The sequence below is a fragment of the Globicephala melas genome, chromosome 2 (assembly GCF_963455315.2).
Source record: "Globicephala melas chromosome 2, mGloMel1.2, whole genome shotgun sequence".
Lineage (NCBI taxonomy): Eukaryota > Metazoa > Chordata > Mammalia > Artiodactyla > Delphinidae > Globicephala > Globicephala melas.
Genome location: NC_083315.2, coordinates 49223708 through 49237285, shown reverse-complemented (window position 1 = coordinate 49237285; position 13578 = coordinate 49223708). Strand labels below are relative to the sequence as shown.

The 13578-nt window shown below is 45.6% G+C and overlaps 1 protein-coding gene across 2 annotated transcripts in view; it reads left to right on the top strand.

Moving 5' to 3' along the window:
• The first annotated feature begins 4867 nt into the window (after positions 1-4867).
• Positions 4868-13578, top strand: part of IGF1R (insulin like growth factor 1 receptor) — a 307950-nt gene continuing 299239 nt past the window's right edge. The window contains exons 1-2 of one of the 2 annotated variants that reach the window (XM_060293894.2): positions 4868-4905; positions 6514-6636. In XM_060293894.2, the coding sequence (XP_060149877.1) occupies positions 6543-6636 (94 nt within the window). In that variant the 5' untranslated portion in view covers positions 4868-4905; positions 6514-6542. Of the gene's footprint in view, positions 4906-5896; positions 6637-13578 lie in introns of those variants that run through there. The other variant, XM_030873151.2, reaches the window with a different exon arrangement.

Sequence of the window (13578 nt, the reverse complement as noted above, 5' to 3'; positions counted from 1 at the left end):
CACTTTGCGGGAACATTCTCAGTGATCAATGAGGAGATTATCCCTTTTGTGGGTCACCCGTGGCCACTTGGCGTAGCCCCTGCTGTGGTGATATTTTTGCTTGTCTTTCCATACTTACATTCTTGGAATACATATGGGAATTAAGAACTGCTGGGAAAAAAGTGTTCTGCTCTAAGAAACCCTAATGTGTGAAAAATCTGCATTAATAAAACAAGTTAGGAAACAATTATTCCTTGAGTCTGGCTTCTGTTGCCTGTGCATTGATTTACAGGCTATTAATTACTTGAAAAATAAATTAAAGGTAGGAGCTGTAGTATGGGATACCAAGGTACCACTCTCAATTAAAAACCGAAGAAAGAAATCATGGTATTTTAAGAAGCAGAAAGGTCTACTCCAATATGATCATTTCACAGAGGAGAAAACAGGTAAAGCTACCTTCACAGAGTCACACAGCTTTGCAGAGTGGGGCAGAGCCGCTTGTCACCTTTTGGCATGTTGCTGATAAAACATCTCAGAGCTGGTGGCATTAATCAGAGTGAAGAGAAATTTTGATTTAACCCCACTTTTCAGGTACTTCTAAGATGCATTTCAAAGATGAAGAAGCATCTTTTGTGCTTTCTACCAGCCAAGGATCCTTAAGATTGAAAGTTAACTACATGGAAGAGTAAAGATGGCACAGCCATCTCAGAGACCCAAGTGAAACAGACAAGTGAAAAAGATGGAGCTAGTACAGCGCTCCTGGTATTGCTTACTTTCCCACAAATTACTGCGAGGAGAGTTGAATATGCCTCACCCTCAGGCTAGTGACAGTTTGTGGAAGGCTGTGCAGCAACAGAAGACTTCCAGCTTCCACCTTGGATCCATGGCGAGCATGAGGGTGCCTGTCACTCCTGGCCCAGGCCTGGGTTTTCCAGGAACTTCCCTTACTGATGTTACACCGGAACATGGTTCTGGAAGTAGTCACAAAAAGATGTCCCACTGTCCCTGTCCAATGTGGAGGTTTCTGAAAACTCCACTTTGCTTTTAAAGTATTAGGGAGGAATGTAGCACTTGCAGCCCCGTGAGCTGGCTATCCGTGCACATCTAAAATAGAAAACTCTTTTCAAGCTGAGTGTAAACAGATCTCAAGGAGACTGGGACTCACCTCGCTGTGGCTGTGCAGAGACTGGAACCATCTAGAGATCCCTTGTCTCTTTCCTGCCCCCGGATTGCTTTGTGGAGACCCCCTTGGTGGCTTCTCCAGCTAAAGCCCTTCGCAGGAGAACTTAGGCAGATGTATCTCTGAAAGTGTATTGATTTGTAGAGACAGCTGTGGGCATGGAGGTTGGAAATGAGCTCTACTAACTCACATAATAGCAAAAATGGAAAGCATTTTGCTAAGCTTTTTTAGAACAGCTGCAAAATTTCTAAATTACATAATGCACTCTTTAAAACTTAAAATTCAGATATGATTACACACAATGAAGTGCATCCATCTTAAATGTACAGTTCAATGTGTTTTTGATGAATACACACACTACCATGCTTTTGAGGCTTATCTATGTTTTTGTATGTATTAATAGTTTGTTCCTTTTTATTGGTAAGCAGTAGTGTGTTGAATGGCTATATCACGATTTGTTTGTCCTTTTCCCTTTTGAGGTACATTTCGGTTGTTTCCAGTTTTTTACTATTATGAATAAAGCAACTATCAACATTCCCATACAGGTCTCTTTGTGGATATATTTTCATTTCTTTTGGTTAAATAGCTAGGGGTAGAATTGCTGGATCATGAGTTAGGTGTATGTTTACTTAACCTTATAGGAAACTGCCAGACAATTTACAGAATGCACTCTTAATGAACCTGATTACCTATGGAGTGAATTCTTTGACATTGTTTGTTTCATGATTTGTTTTTGTCTTGAATTGCATTGATAGGCTATGGGTACATATTCCTTGAAATATATCCTTAAGGGTAAGACCTTGATTAACTATACAATTTTAGTGGTTCTTTAATGCTTCTGATTTGTTTATACAAACAGCTTGGAATCTAGAAGAATCATATTGGAAAGCTGGGATGATCTCTTTCATGAATTTCTCCCATATTTTTCTTTCTTATCTACTTTAATATTTTATACATGCAAAAATATGTGTAACATATGTGTTAGTTATAAAGCATAATTATAAAATGGAAATCTGTAAATCTACCACCCCATCTGAGGATGAACATATTTCCAAGAACATTGCATGTGCCTTTGGGGTTCTCCCCACTTCCTCCCTGAAGTAACCAAGGTCTGGATTTTGTGCTCTTTATGAATCCTCTTGCTAAGACAAAAACAAAAGCAAAACAAAACAAAACAAAAATATTTTATCATGTATTTGATGGTCTTGCTTTAAAATTTGCCTCATAGTTTTTGTTTTCCCTGCTTTTAAGAGCTTTATCAGAATGGTATTATGTGTATAGTTTTTCGGAACTTACATTTCTTTACTTAACATATTGTTTCAAAGATCTGCTCATGTTGTATGTGGCTGTAGTTTATTCACTCGCTGTTGAATGACATTCCTTTCTGGGAATATATCACAATATATTGTATTACTTGTCAACTGTCATTTGTGCTGTTTCTCATATTTTTCACTTGGTATATATTACATTTGGCGGGGGGGATCTGGTACATTTAGCACAGTAATTTGAGATATAACTCTTTTCAAGTAAACAGTTTTTATAAAGTGAAAATGACCAACCAGTTTCAGTTCCAAAGTAAGGGAAATTTATAAGATACCTGGGGAAAATTGCATAAAACAAAATGTGTGATGCATTGGCAGTGCAGTTGTAAAGCAAATACTCCAATTAATGTTTTACTACCTGATTTTATTTCTAAGGTTGAAAAAATAAGCTTGACTTTGGTATGTAGAATGTAATAATTGAAGAAAATGCAAATCACCTTCTTTGCGTAATCAAGGTAGAGCTGAAAGGCAACCTAAATTTTGATTTTTTTTCTAAATATTAAGCTATATGATAAAAAACATTTAACTTCACTGTCTAAAATAATTTAACCTTATTGACGTCCTAGCACTTTAGGAAAAAAAAACATTTAAAAAAATCACAAATGAAAGCTCATTTTGGTTAAATAAAAACCCCTACAATTTAAATAACTGTATGCATTTCTCTTTATTCCATATACCCCCTTATGTTCTCAGGGACAACTGAATGAATTTACTAATACTAAAATATATATTGTGTAGTATTTAAAGATCTTATATTAGCATCATTCTTTTAAAAAATCAGCTCTAAACTTTTGTCTTAATTTACAAGTATGTATTACAAAACTCTGAATATTAAATATAATGAAAATATAATATTGATATTCTTTTACATTTAATTGCAGAGTGGATCTGTAGGCATTGAAACCAACCTCATATAGGGAATTGTCTGAAGAAATATTTAAAAATTAGTAGACCAAATTTTAATTATTCATATGGTAGTGCCTACTTTTAAAATGATACATGCTAAATTTAAATTTCTTTTTAAAGATTCAAATATATTTCTTTCTTTGCTAATGTCCAGGAATATCTAAAACTGGAACATTTTATTTAAAAATTCAGCTGCATTTCAGTTAAACAAAACAATCCCATATGAATGACTTTCTTAAGTAAAAAAAGATTTATTTCCCTTCTATCCAACTGACTTACTGAATTGAGCTAAAAATTTCCAAGGGGAAAAATGATCTAGGGAATAAATATAGGGGGAAAAGGGCTAGGTTTCCATTATAATAGCTTTTGACTTGTTTTCAGCTCTTAATTTAAAAAATTATTTACGAACGATGGGATGCATAATGTAACGCGGAAACCTTTTACAATTAGAGTAAAAAAAAGAAAACTACTTTCCTTTGGAACAGATCCCCTCTTACCAGACAGCCTGATTGTTTATGAGACTAACACTTCTACTCAATCTCGACATTCACAACTCTTTGTTAGCCATCTTCTTTTTACTTATTATTGACAGCAATTAGCCTGAGTCATGAAACCGGACCACATTAAAGGCGACACGTGGTCCAATCACTATTTTTAAAAGTCCACGTATTTCAAACTCCTCTCTCTAGCCATTGCGGGGCTGTTTCCCGCTTTGAGGACCTGGTCTCCGCAGCGTTATTCATTAGATGTCAGTCCTAGGGCAAGTCTCTCTTTGGGGAAACCTCTCCTTGGGCACATTCAAGAAAACCACAGAGGAGACTGGACTGGAAGTTTCTAGTCACTTACAGAGCGAAAGAGGCAAGAGAGACGTGCCCGGGAGGACCCGAGGCAGGTGCGGGTGGGTTTCCGCAGTGACCACTCATTGTGCTTGTGTGAGGCGTGTTCGCCTGTCGCGAACCCAACCGGGAGACACGTCTCGGCCCCGGTCCCCCCACCCCTTCCTCGGGGAACCCCTCGGACACGCCCCCTAGCCTCGGGGCCCCCGGAGCCCCGCACCGTGCACGCGCCCTGGCCGCTCCCCTCAGCTGTCCACGTGGTGGAGCCAGGAGAAGCGCGAATCCGCGAGGATCTCTCTGGACCCGCCGCGGGTCTCGGAGGCCGGGCCAGCGCTACCCAACCCGGCCGGCCCCCAGTCCGGGCCCCCATATTTCCTCTCCCGGAGGGAGGGAGGCGACACTCCGCGGGCCAGCCCTCCCTGGCTCCTGCCGCGCCCCCTGGCGGCCGCCGCGGGGACGCGCGCTGGGCACGCGGGGCAGCCTGTCTGGGCTCCCCTTCCCCGGCTCCGGGCCCCAGCGGGCCGTCTCCCATTGCTCCCGGGGCCGAGCCACGGGAGCCGCGCCCTTCGCCCTAGCTGCCCGCGAGCCCTGGAACTGTGGGCTCCCCGATGGCGACGCCGTGGCTGCCCCAACCTTGCGCGAATGTGCCCACTTAGTAGCCTGGGGGTCTCCTTTCTCCCAGGTATGCCCCTCCCGCTACGTTCGAGCTTTCCAGCAGGCTGCGAAAAAATGCCGCATGCACGCACTTATTTATTTCTTTTGCAACAGCTGCAAGAAACAATGAAGCTTTTCAAGAACTGGGGAAACGCGTTTTCCAGCCTTGCTGTTGTTGTTTTCAATGAACCTCTCGGGCCCCGCACTCCCCGCCCGCCCCCACCCCCCACCCCCGCCCCTCCTCCCCTCCCCTGCTAGCTCCTCCGCTGTGCCCGGACAGGCGCCTGGGGCATTGTTTTTGGAGTCTTGCGGGAGGGGAGGGCGCGTGCAGGGTGGCCGGCGCAGTGCGGGTGGGGGCGAGAGCGTGTGGGCGCGCGCGCGTGTGCCCGCGCGGGCAGGGGGCGGGGGCGGTGCTTCGCAGCTTCGCATCCCACGCTCGGGCTCCGCTCCGCACTGCCCTGAGATCCCAGGCTCCGGCTCTTGGCGCGCGCCGGCCTGGGCCGGGCCCTCCGCGCGCCGCGGCTGCGGCTGTGGCCGCTCCAGTGTGCGCGCGGGCGGGTGTGCGCGCGGGCGAGTGTGCGCGGCCCCGAGAGCGCGCGCGCGCGAGCCCCCAGTGTGTGGCAGCGGCGGCGGCAGCGGCGCGGCGAGGCTGAGGCTCTTGTTTACCAGCATTAACTCTGCTGAGCGGAAAAAAAAAAAAAAAAAAAAGGAAAAAAACCCGAGGAGGAGCGAGCGCACCAGGCGAACTCGAGAGGCGAGCGAGAGAGAGGGACGCCGCCAGCGAGCCTGCCCCCGGCGCGCCCGTGCCTGGAGGTTGCAGACCCTCGGCCCCGCTCCCCGGGCCCTCCACGCCCCTCCCGCGCGAGGGGAGCTCCACGGCGCGCCGCGCGCCTCGGCTTTGACCTTCAGCGAGCCGGGGCCCCCGCGCGGAGCCGGCGGCGGCGGCGGCGGCGGCGGCGGCGGGCGGGGGCCGGCGCGGGCCGGGCGGCGGCGGCGCGGAGCCCGGGCGGCGCGGCGGGAGTGCTGAGCGCGGCGCGGTCGGCCCGCCGCTTTGTGTGTGTCCTGGATTTGGGAAGGAGCTCGCGGCGGCGGCGGCGGCGGAGCTGAGGGAGGAGGCGGCGGCGAGCGGAGCCCGGAGGAGGAGGAGGAGGGGGAGCCGCTCATTCATTTTTACTCCGTATTTCTGCCCCCGGTCGGCCTCGCCCGCGACCCGGACTTCGGGGCAATCTTGCGAACTGCGTCGCGCCCTCCCGCCGCGGAGGCTCGGGCGTCGGACAGCCTCCTCCTCTGTCTGGGGCCGGTTTTGTCCTTCCTCGCCGAGACGGATTTGGGCTTTGCCCCCTTTCTTTGCAGTTTTTCCTCCCTCCTGTCTCTTTGGGTTTGAAAATGGAGGCCGACGACGCCGACAGCCCGCCCCGGCGCGCATCGGGTTCCCGACTCCGCCGAGTCCTCGGCCGCGGCTGCCGGCGCTGAGGGGCCGCCCAGCGCCGCCGCCCGCCCCGTCCGCGCAGCCCCGCGGACCCCCGGCCGGCGCCGCCTTTGGAATATTGTTGCCTTCGCCCTTGTTTTTGGAGGGGGGGGCGAAGACTGAGTTTGAGACTTTTTCTTTTCCTTCCCACCCCCCTTTTTTTTTGAGAAAGGGGAATTTCGTCCCAAATAAAAGGAATGAAGTCTGGCTCCGGAGGAGGGTCCCCGACCTCGCTGTGGGGGCTCCTATTTTTCTCCGCCGCGCTCTCGCTCTGGCCGACGAGTGGAGAAAGTGAGTATGTGCCCGCCGCCCGCGGCCACTGCGGGAACTTTTCCTCTGAGGGGCTGCGCCCTGTTTGCGAAACACGAGTTGCCACCGTCGCAGCTGTTGGGCTCCCGATCTCGGGAGCCGCGGGGCGGGGAGCCGAGGGGCTCGGCCGGAAGGCCGGAGGGGCCCCGGGGCCCAGGCTCGTTAGTTTGGAGCCCCGCGGGCCCCAGCTCAGCGCATCCCCACGTGGGAAGGGCCTCGGTGGCTTTCTCTTTCGCTGTCCCTAGAGCCCTGCCCCGGGGGTCGGCTGTCTCCGCAGCGCTCACTCCCGGGCGGCCCGCGGGCTCCAGCAGGGAAGTTCGCGCCCGGCTTCCCGCACCACGCGCCCCTCCCGGTGCGCGGGGCCGCGCACCGCGCAGGCGGCGGTGACAGCTCGCGCGGCCACCTCGCGGCTGGGGCAAACTCGGTGACCGGTGGCGGGAGCGGGCAGCCTGCTGGCCTTTGGGGATGCAAGGTGCCCTGGAGGAGGTGCCTGGCGGAGAGGCTTCGCAGCCCCAGGATGGGTTTCCAAACATTCCAGCGCGGCCTTCTGTGGCCCAACGCGCTTTGTCCCTTGGGCTCTTTGGGTTCCTGGCCTTTCATGTCGCTTTCGCCGGACCCGCGGTGGGTCGCTAGTCCCCGGCTTCCCGGGGCTGCTCAGTGCTGCTTGGGGGTGCGGGGAGCGTTCCCGCCTAGGCCCCCCACGCCTCCACGAAGCCCCTGGAAAAGTGCGAGGTCGGGGGCCCTGCGTCAGTTGGGCTGTTCCGGGGAGCGCGTCCGGACCCCCAGTTCAGAGGGTGCTGGGAGCTTCTCCCAGTTTCTACCGGCGGGTGGACGCTCTCCTCCTCCTGGCAGTGCTAGGGGTGGTAGGGCAGCATCCGAGTGTGCGGGAGTGGGTGTGTGGTCGGAGCCGACTTGCATTTCCATACACGTGCTCGCAACGCGGGGCTGTAGCTGCAGCCACACGGCCGCTCCGGGACACCGAGACGCCGGGCCCTGGCGAGAGGTGTCGTGCGTCGTCGTTTAAGGGGCGCCAGGATCTGCGGCGGCGGGGGTGCGGAGGAGGGTGTTTTGTTTTGCTAGCGCGCAACCTTGGGCTGGGTTTCGTGGCCAGAGTTTTGTTGCATTCCCTCCCCCGCTGCCCCGCACTTCCTTTGTACATAGTTAATAAGCAATATCGCTCCACACGCTGTCGCCTGCAATCTGATAGCTTTTGTTTTGGTAGTGTCGGGTAGGGGTAGGGAAGTGCGGGGAGGGAGGGAGTGAGAACTTAGGGCCCCGCGGTGTGTGGAGGGAGGAAAGGAGAGAGTCCTGTTCTTCTCAAAACATTAAAGTGAGGCTTACTGATACATTCGCGATGGCAGGGTAACTTGAACACGATTAAAGTTTAAATGCAGCCACAGAACTGGGGCTAGGAACGACGAGGGCGTGTTGGTGAGTAATGCTTGCCGAGGGTATGCAGGTGGTGCCAATTAACTTTGAAAAATCACGACGGAGCCTCGAAGAGTGAGGGGGGGAATCGGGAGGCAGCGGGGGCTGTCTGTCCCCATCGTAGGGGCAGTTCGGAAAGGCTGTTCCTGTAAACAAACCCTTCTTAAACGTTTTGTAAGAAATGAGTCCATGATGGAGTAAGAGCAGATTTTTATAGAATTAGCGTGTTTACTTCATGGAGTAAGACTCTGATTGAGTCCGGACCTTCTACAAGTCTGAACTCTCCTGTTCTTTGTTTTCTAAACTTTCCTCTGGCTGGATGGGACGAAGGGCTTTCGGCTCCCTTCTAAGGCTCGCAGATGGTGTTTGGGGGGACAGAGGAGGGTTTCTAGCCTTTAAAAGCTAAATATAGCTTAGGAGACACAGGAGAGTTAATCCATTTTACTACAGCATGTGGTTGAACTGTGTCGTGTTTCTAGTTTTATTGTTTAATGTTAGTAAGTTCTGAAGTTCACAACAGCAGGAATGGCCTTGCTTCTCCCATGCAGGACTCCGGCATTTTAAAATAGGATATCAAAAAAAAAAAGTAAAAAAATAGGATATCATGTTTGGAGTTCTTCGTGAAAAATATCTTGGCGAAAGGTGGTTTTTTCCCCTGAGAAAACAGGAGGGGTAGGGGCATTTTAGCATACTTTTATAGTTCTAGATGCCAAAGCTTTGCTCAAGGGTCCCTTGAAAATGGTTGGTTTCTGGAAACTTGATGGATGGCCAGAAAGCACCCCAATCCTCATTATGGTTTGTTGAAGTTCAAACTCACTACCTGCCCCTCCCTACCTACAGCTTGGAAGTTTTCAGGAGTAAATGATATGCTCAGTGTCAGCGTGTGTTCAGTCCTTAGTCCAAAAGGTGCTGGAATGCTTACTTCTGATAGAAATAAACCACTGAGTCCTATCAGAGACCAACATTCTTTTGGCTGTCTAGTATAATATAATAAAGACTGGGGTGCTGTTGATTAATATTGTGTTGGCCTGTTTAGGGATTAGTGTTTTCTCTCAGAGTGTGATAGCAGTAGGGATGATTTTTTAAATCTTTAACTTAGAAAATCAAGAAGTTTCGAAGCAGATGAAGTCATACAGAATTTTTTATCAATGTACTGTGAACAGTGCATCTGAAGAAGGGAGGTTTGGGAGTTAGGAGTGATAGCCAAATAATATGATGCTTTTTTATATTAAAAAAGTCAATGTGCACTTTAAATGTATTGTGGCCATCTCATTAAAAAGATGTGTCATCTTTCTGCCCTAGGCACAGTCATATCTTATTGTCAGGGAAATGTAGGTATGTGAAAGGTTGGTGTTAAAAGAAGTTGCTGTTTTATTACCAGGAGAAGAATCCAGAATAAGAAGTTTGGAAAGAACCTAAATAGCAAATTATAGTTTAGCCTCTCTAGAGGGAAATAGCAAGTAAACGGTACTTTTGCGGAGGGGTGGGGCGTGGGTTGGAAGTTTAAAAGGGTATATATTTGATTTGTCAGAAGGATTAGAAAAGTCCAACGTTAAGAAATATGCTAAGGTTGACTGGAAGAACATTAAAAACATGCTAAGTAAAAGAAGTCAGTCACAAAAGACCACGTATTATATGATTCCATTTATATGAAGTCCAGAATTAACAAATCCATGGAGACAGAAAGTAGATTAGTGGTTGCATAGGGCTGGGGGAGGAGGGGGTGGGGAGTGGCTGCTAATGGATGCAGGGTTTCTTTTTGGGGTGATGAAAATATTCTAAAATTAGTTTGTGGCGATGGTTGCACAACCTTCTGAAAATACTAAAAACCATTGAATTGTACACTTTAAATGAGTGATTTTTATGCTATGTGAATTATATCCCAAATGTAATATGGGATTTTTTTTTAAAGAAATATGCTAAGGTTGAAAAGAATGCGTTGTGTTACTCTGAACATAGAATCTAGATTAAAATTATTAAGTAAATTTGTCCAGCAGGTTGATGTCTCTCTTTTTTTAATTTATGGAGTTTTTCAGATCCATGAACTACAAACTGATCGCTGAAGCTCTAAGAGCAGAGATTCAGTGCCATAGGAGAAAAAGACAGACAGGAAAAAAGAATCTTGGTTAGACATAGCTCACATTAAGGATTAAGGGGTTGGGTTAAAAAAACGCAAGTGCTAGTAGTGAAGGTCCGATTTGTGACAGTAAAATCCTTAACTGAATCTGAAACGATGTTGGTCTTTCCAAGATGAGAGTTTAGGAGCCGAGTCTGGATGGCATTTTCTATTCCAGTTTTCTTACATATGTTTTCGAACAAGAAAGAATGTAATGTTTAAGATGATAAAGAATTTCCACTGTCTTTTTTTGATATCCCATATTAACCAACCTGGTAGTAAAAACTGAGGAAGAACTGTTCATTTTAATGCAGTGGGCTTTCTTTTTCTTCTTTGTTGCTTGTTTTATTTCTTAAATAGCTCCAGAATCTGAGCAGGAAAGAGAATCTTTGTAGGATACAGCAGCTTTTTCAGGTATACAGTGATTATTTTATTTTTTAATTAAAATTTCTTATTGAACAAAAGATTAAAAAACATAGCAAAGGCATTTTTGTTTTCAAACTGTTCTGTCTTTATCCAGATTTACCTTGGCCTTTTAATAGAAAAAGACCGTAAATTCAATTGTTGTTTATATTTGTTTTTGGTCTTCATCTGAGGCTCAGTTTACTAATAAAAATGTTTCCTGTTCTTCTTATTGTTGCAAGATCAGGGCAGTAATGAATATCAACTGTATCGTTTTCACTTGTTGCCTTAGAGTTTTGCCAAGGAGAGCCCTCCAGGGACAGTAGCTTCCTTTTAAATCTGGTTTCATTTGTTTTGTAAGAATGAGCTGTAAGAAGCAACTGAATCCAGCCAGCACTTATTGAGCACCTGCTGTATGGAAGCTGGATCCTTTGTTAAGTGATGCCCGAGCCTGCACAGAAAGAGAACTTCACTTTTGTCCTTGGGGCATTTTTGTATAATCGTGCATGAAACAAAGTTTCTGGAAAATTCAGATCTTTTTCAGACTCAGCACAGGGTACACAGTTCTCAAATAACATTTTAAAGGCCCTTTAAAAACATTTCTGTAGACTTAAGACAGGAAGCAAATCACTGTTGTTGATATTCTGAAGGCCTGTGCAGCACCGCTTGCCTTATTAATACCTTCCCTCCTATTGCATTGTTGCTGGCAGGCTGTGGCATCCATGAGACAGTCACCCATCTCGATCAGCTGCACTGCCTTGTTTATAACATTGGTTATGACAATTGTGATTAAAAATGGACAGTGTCGTAGTTACCATTTGCCAGAACTTTAGTAGGAGTTACAGGTGTGTACATGAATGTTTCACAGCACGTTTTGAGTTGTAAGGAAGATGGGACTTACTTGGTTTACATTTTTTGGATTTACACATTGCTTAGTTAGCTTTCTGGAAATCTTTAGAGAACTTTCATAATTGTAAGGCCTTATTTAATTTAAAATACTTGACTGCTTTTAAAAGTGTGAGGGGCTAAGAAAGAGATTGAGGAGGCAATTAAATCTTGAAATGTTTTTTAATTGTAAAATGTCCAAGCCATGTTTCTCTCTGGGTTGTGATTTTTTTCGATTTGTTTTCAAAACTCACTTAAAAATCAACCCTAGTTCATAGAAGAGGTATTTGTGCCCACAGGCCAACTTGCTTTGAACTGCTGTTCTTAGCCAACTTATGACAGGTGCTATCTGAGTCCAAGAGATGCATGCCTCTCAATTGTACTAAATATATAATAGTTGCACACGTGCTTGGGATATAGTTTCTTGATTTCTCTGTCTGAGATGTTCCAAAGGAAAATTCTGAACACTTTAAAGACAAGTTGAATTATGAATGAAGCACTCTGACTTCTCCTTGAAAATGGTGTTTGGCATCCGATTATCAAGAGGAACTTCTCCAGTTATTTGTAAAGAAATGATTTGGCTTAAACTAAGGTGGCAGGGGGGTGGGGTGGGTGGGTGGAGTGGGGAACAACAGTCCCAATGTTTTTGCACATTGAGACTTGTTGACATTTGGGGAGGATTTTCAGTATTTGGAAAGATTAAAACTTTGAAATAAGTACCACCCTTATACCAACCCCCAAGGATCTGGAAAGAACTGATTTCTTCTGAGGAAGGGGCATACATTTTGTGTAAAACGGTTGGTAAACAGAAGATCTTTAAAAACAAGTTAGGTTGTTATCTCAATAGATGCACATTCCCTGGGCATGGTGAAGTTCGTTTCTTTTGATAAATTGTTTTGGTTATATTCGACTCAAAATATTAACAGTGTCTTTGATTTTGAGACTTTTGAAGATTGAAGACTAAATTGTTTTCTATTTTTTTTCCCATTTTTAAATCATCAGTTTTACTCATGTTGTAAAATCCCAAATAATATGTTTAGAAGACTTCTCTACTTTTTCCACTTATGCCAGCTTCACTTAGGGCTTATGAAATTGATTAATTTCAAAATCTGAAGGGAATATTGATATTTCTTTATTTGAATTCAATGGTTTTTTCTCTTTCCTCTTTTCCTCAATAAATACATGTTGAGTACTTATTGGACTCAATTCTTTAAGTTTAAAAATTTGTTCTGATATCATAAACTATTCTACATATGATTTTAAATATATGAGTCAAAACACAGAAGTTACTTGCTATGTTTGTTTAAAACACTAAAACAAACTAGTAAATGAGGCTTTCATTTTTCTTTCTTTTTTCTGCCCTGGACTAGAAGAATTTTTAAACTTATAGGTTGCTATTCAGATTTTACTGGAACACAGCAGAAAGTTTCTTTTATGATGAGGGATGAATGCCTATGATTGCAATAACTTTTACCGTGTATTGTTGCTACTATTTGTGATGGGGAAAGGTAGGTAGGGATGCAGGGACTGCCTTTATTCTCATATTGGTCCTCTCCTTGGTTAGTACTGGTGATGGCTACTTGGCCAGTTGCTGGGGATGCGTCCATGGAGATGAGTGTCCCATGTATGATTGCTGATGGTTTCTTATTTGAAATAGATTGGAGGCTAGCCACATAGGGAAAATGCATGCATAAGACAGGTACCACCAAATGCTGCAGAGATAGCTATACCTGCTTTAAATTGTTCACATTGTGATAGTCTGGAAGCCTTAAAAATTTGTTTTTTAATTTAAGCATTTATATTTTAAAGAGGAAGTATTCTATTCTATTCTTGAGGAAGTATTCTATTCCTAGTCCAGAAAGTTCTTGGGGGAGGGAGGTTTGAAAGTTTATTTTTTATATCACTCTTTAGCCTCTTAGTTCCCTTAACAAGACAAGCATCTACTTTAGTAATAGTTATATGATAAAAAATGCCACTTGTTCAGAATTGTGTGTGTGTATTTCCATCCATTCATCTGAGTTCTGACAGTTTCAAGTACATTATTGTTGCTGTTTTGTATACTTTTGTATGGCTACTTTTTTTTTTTTTTTAAA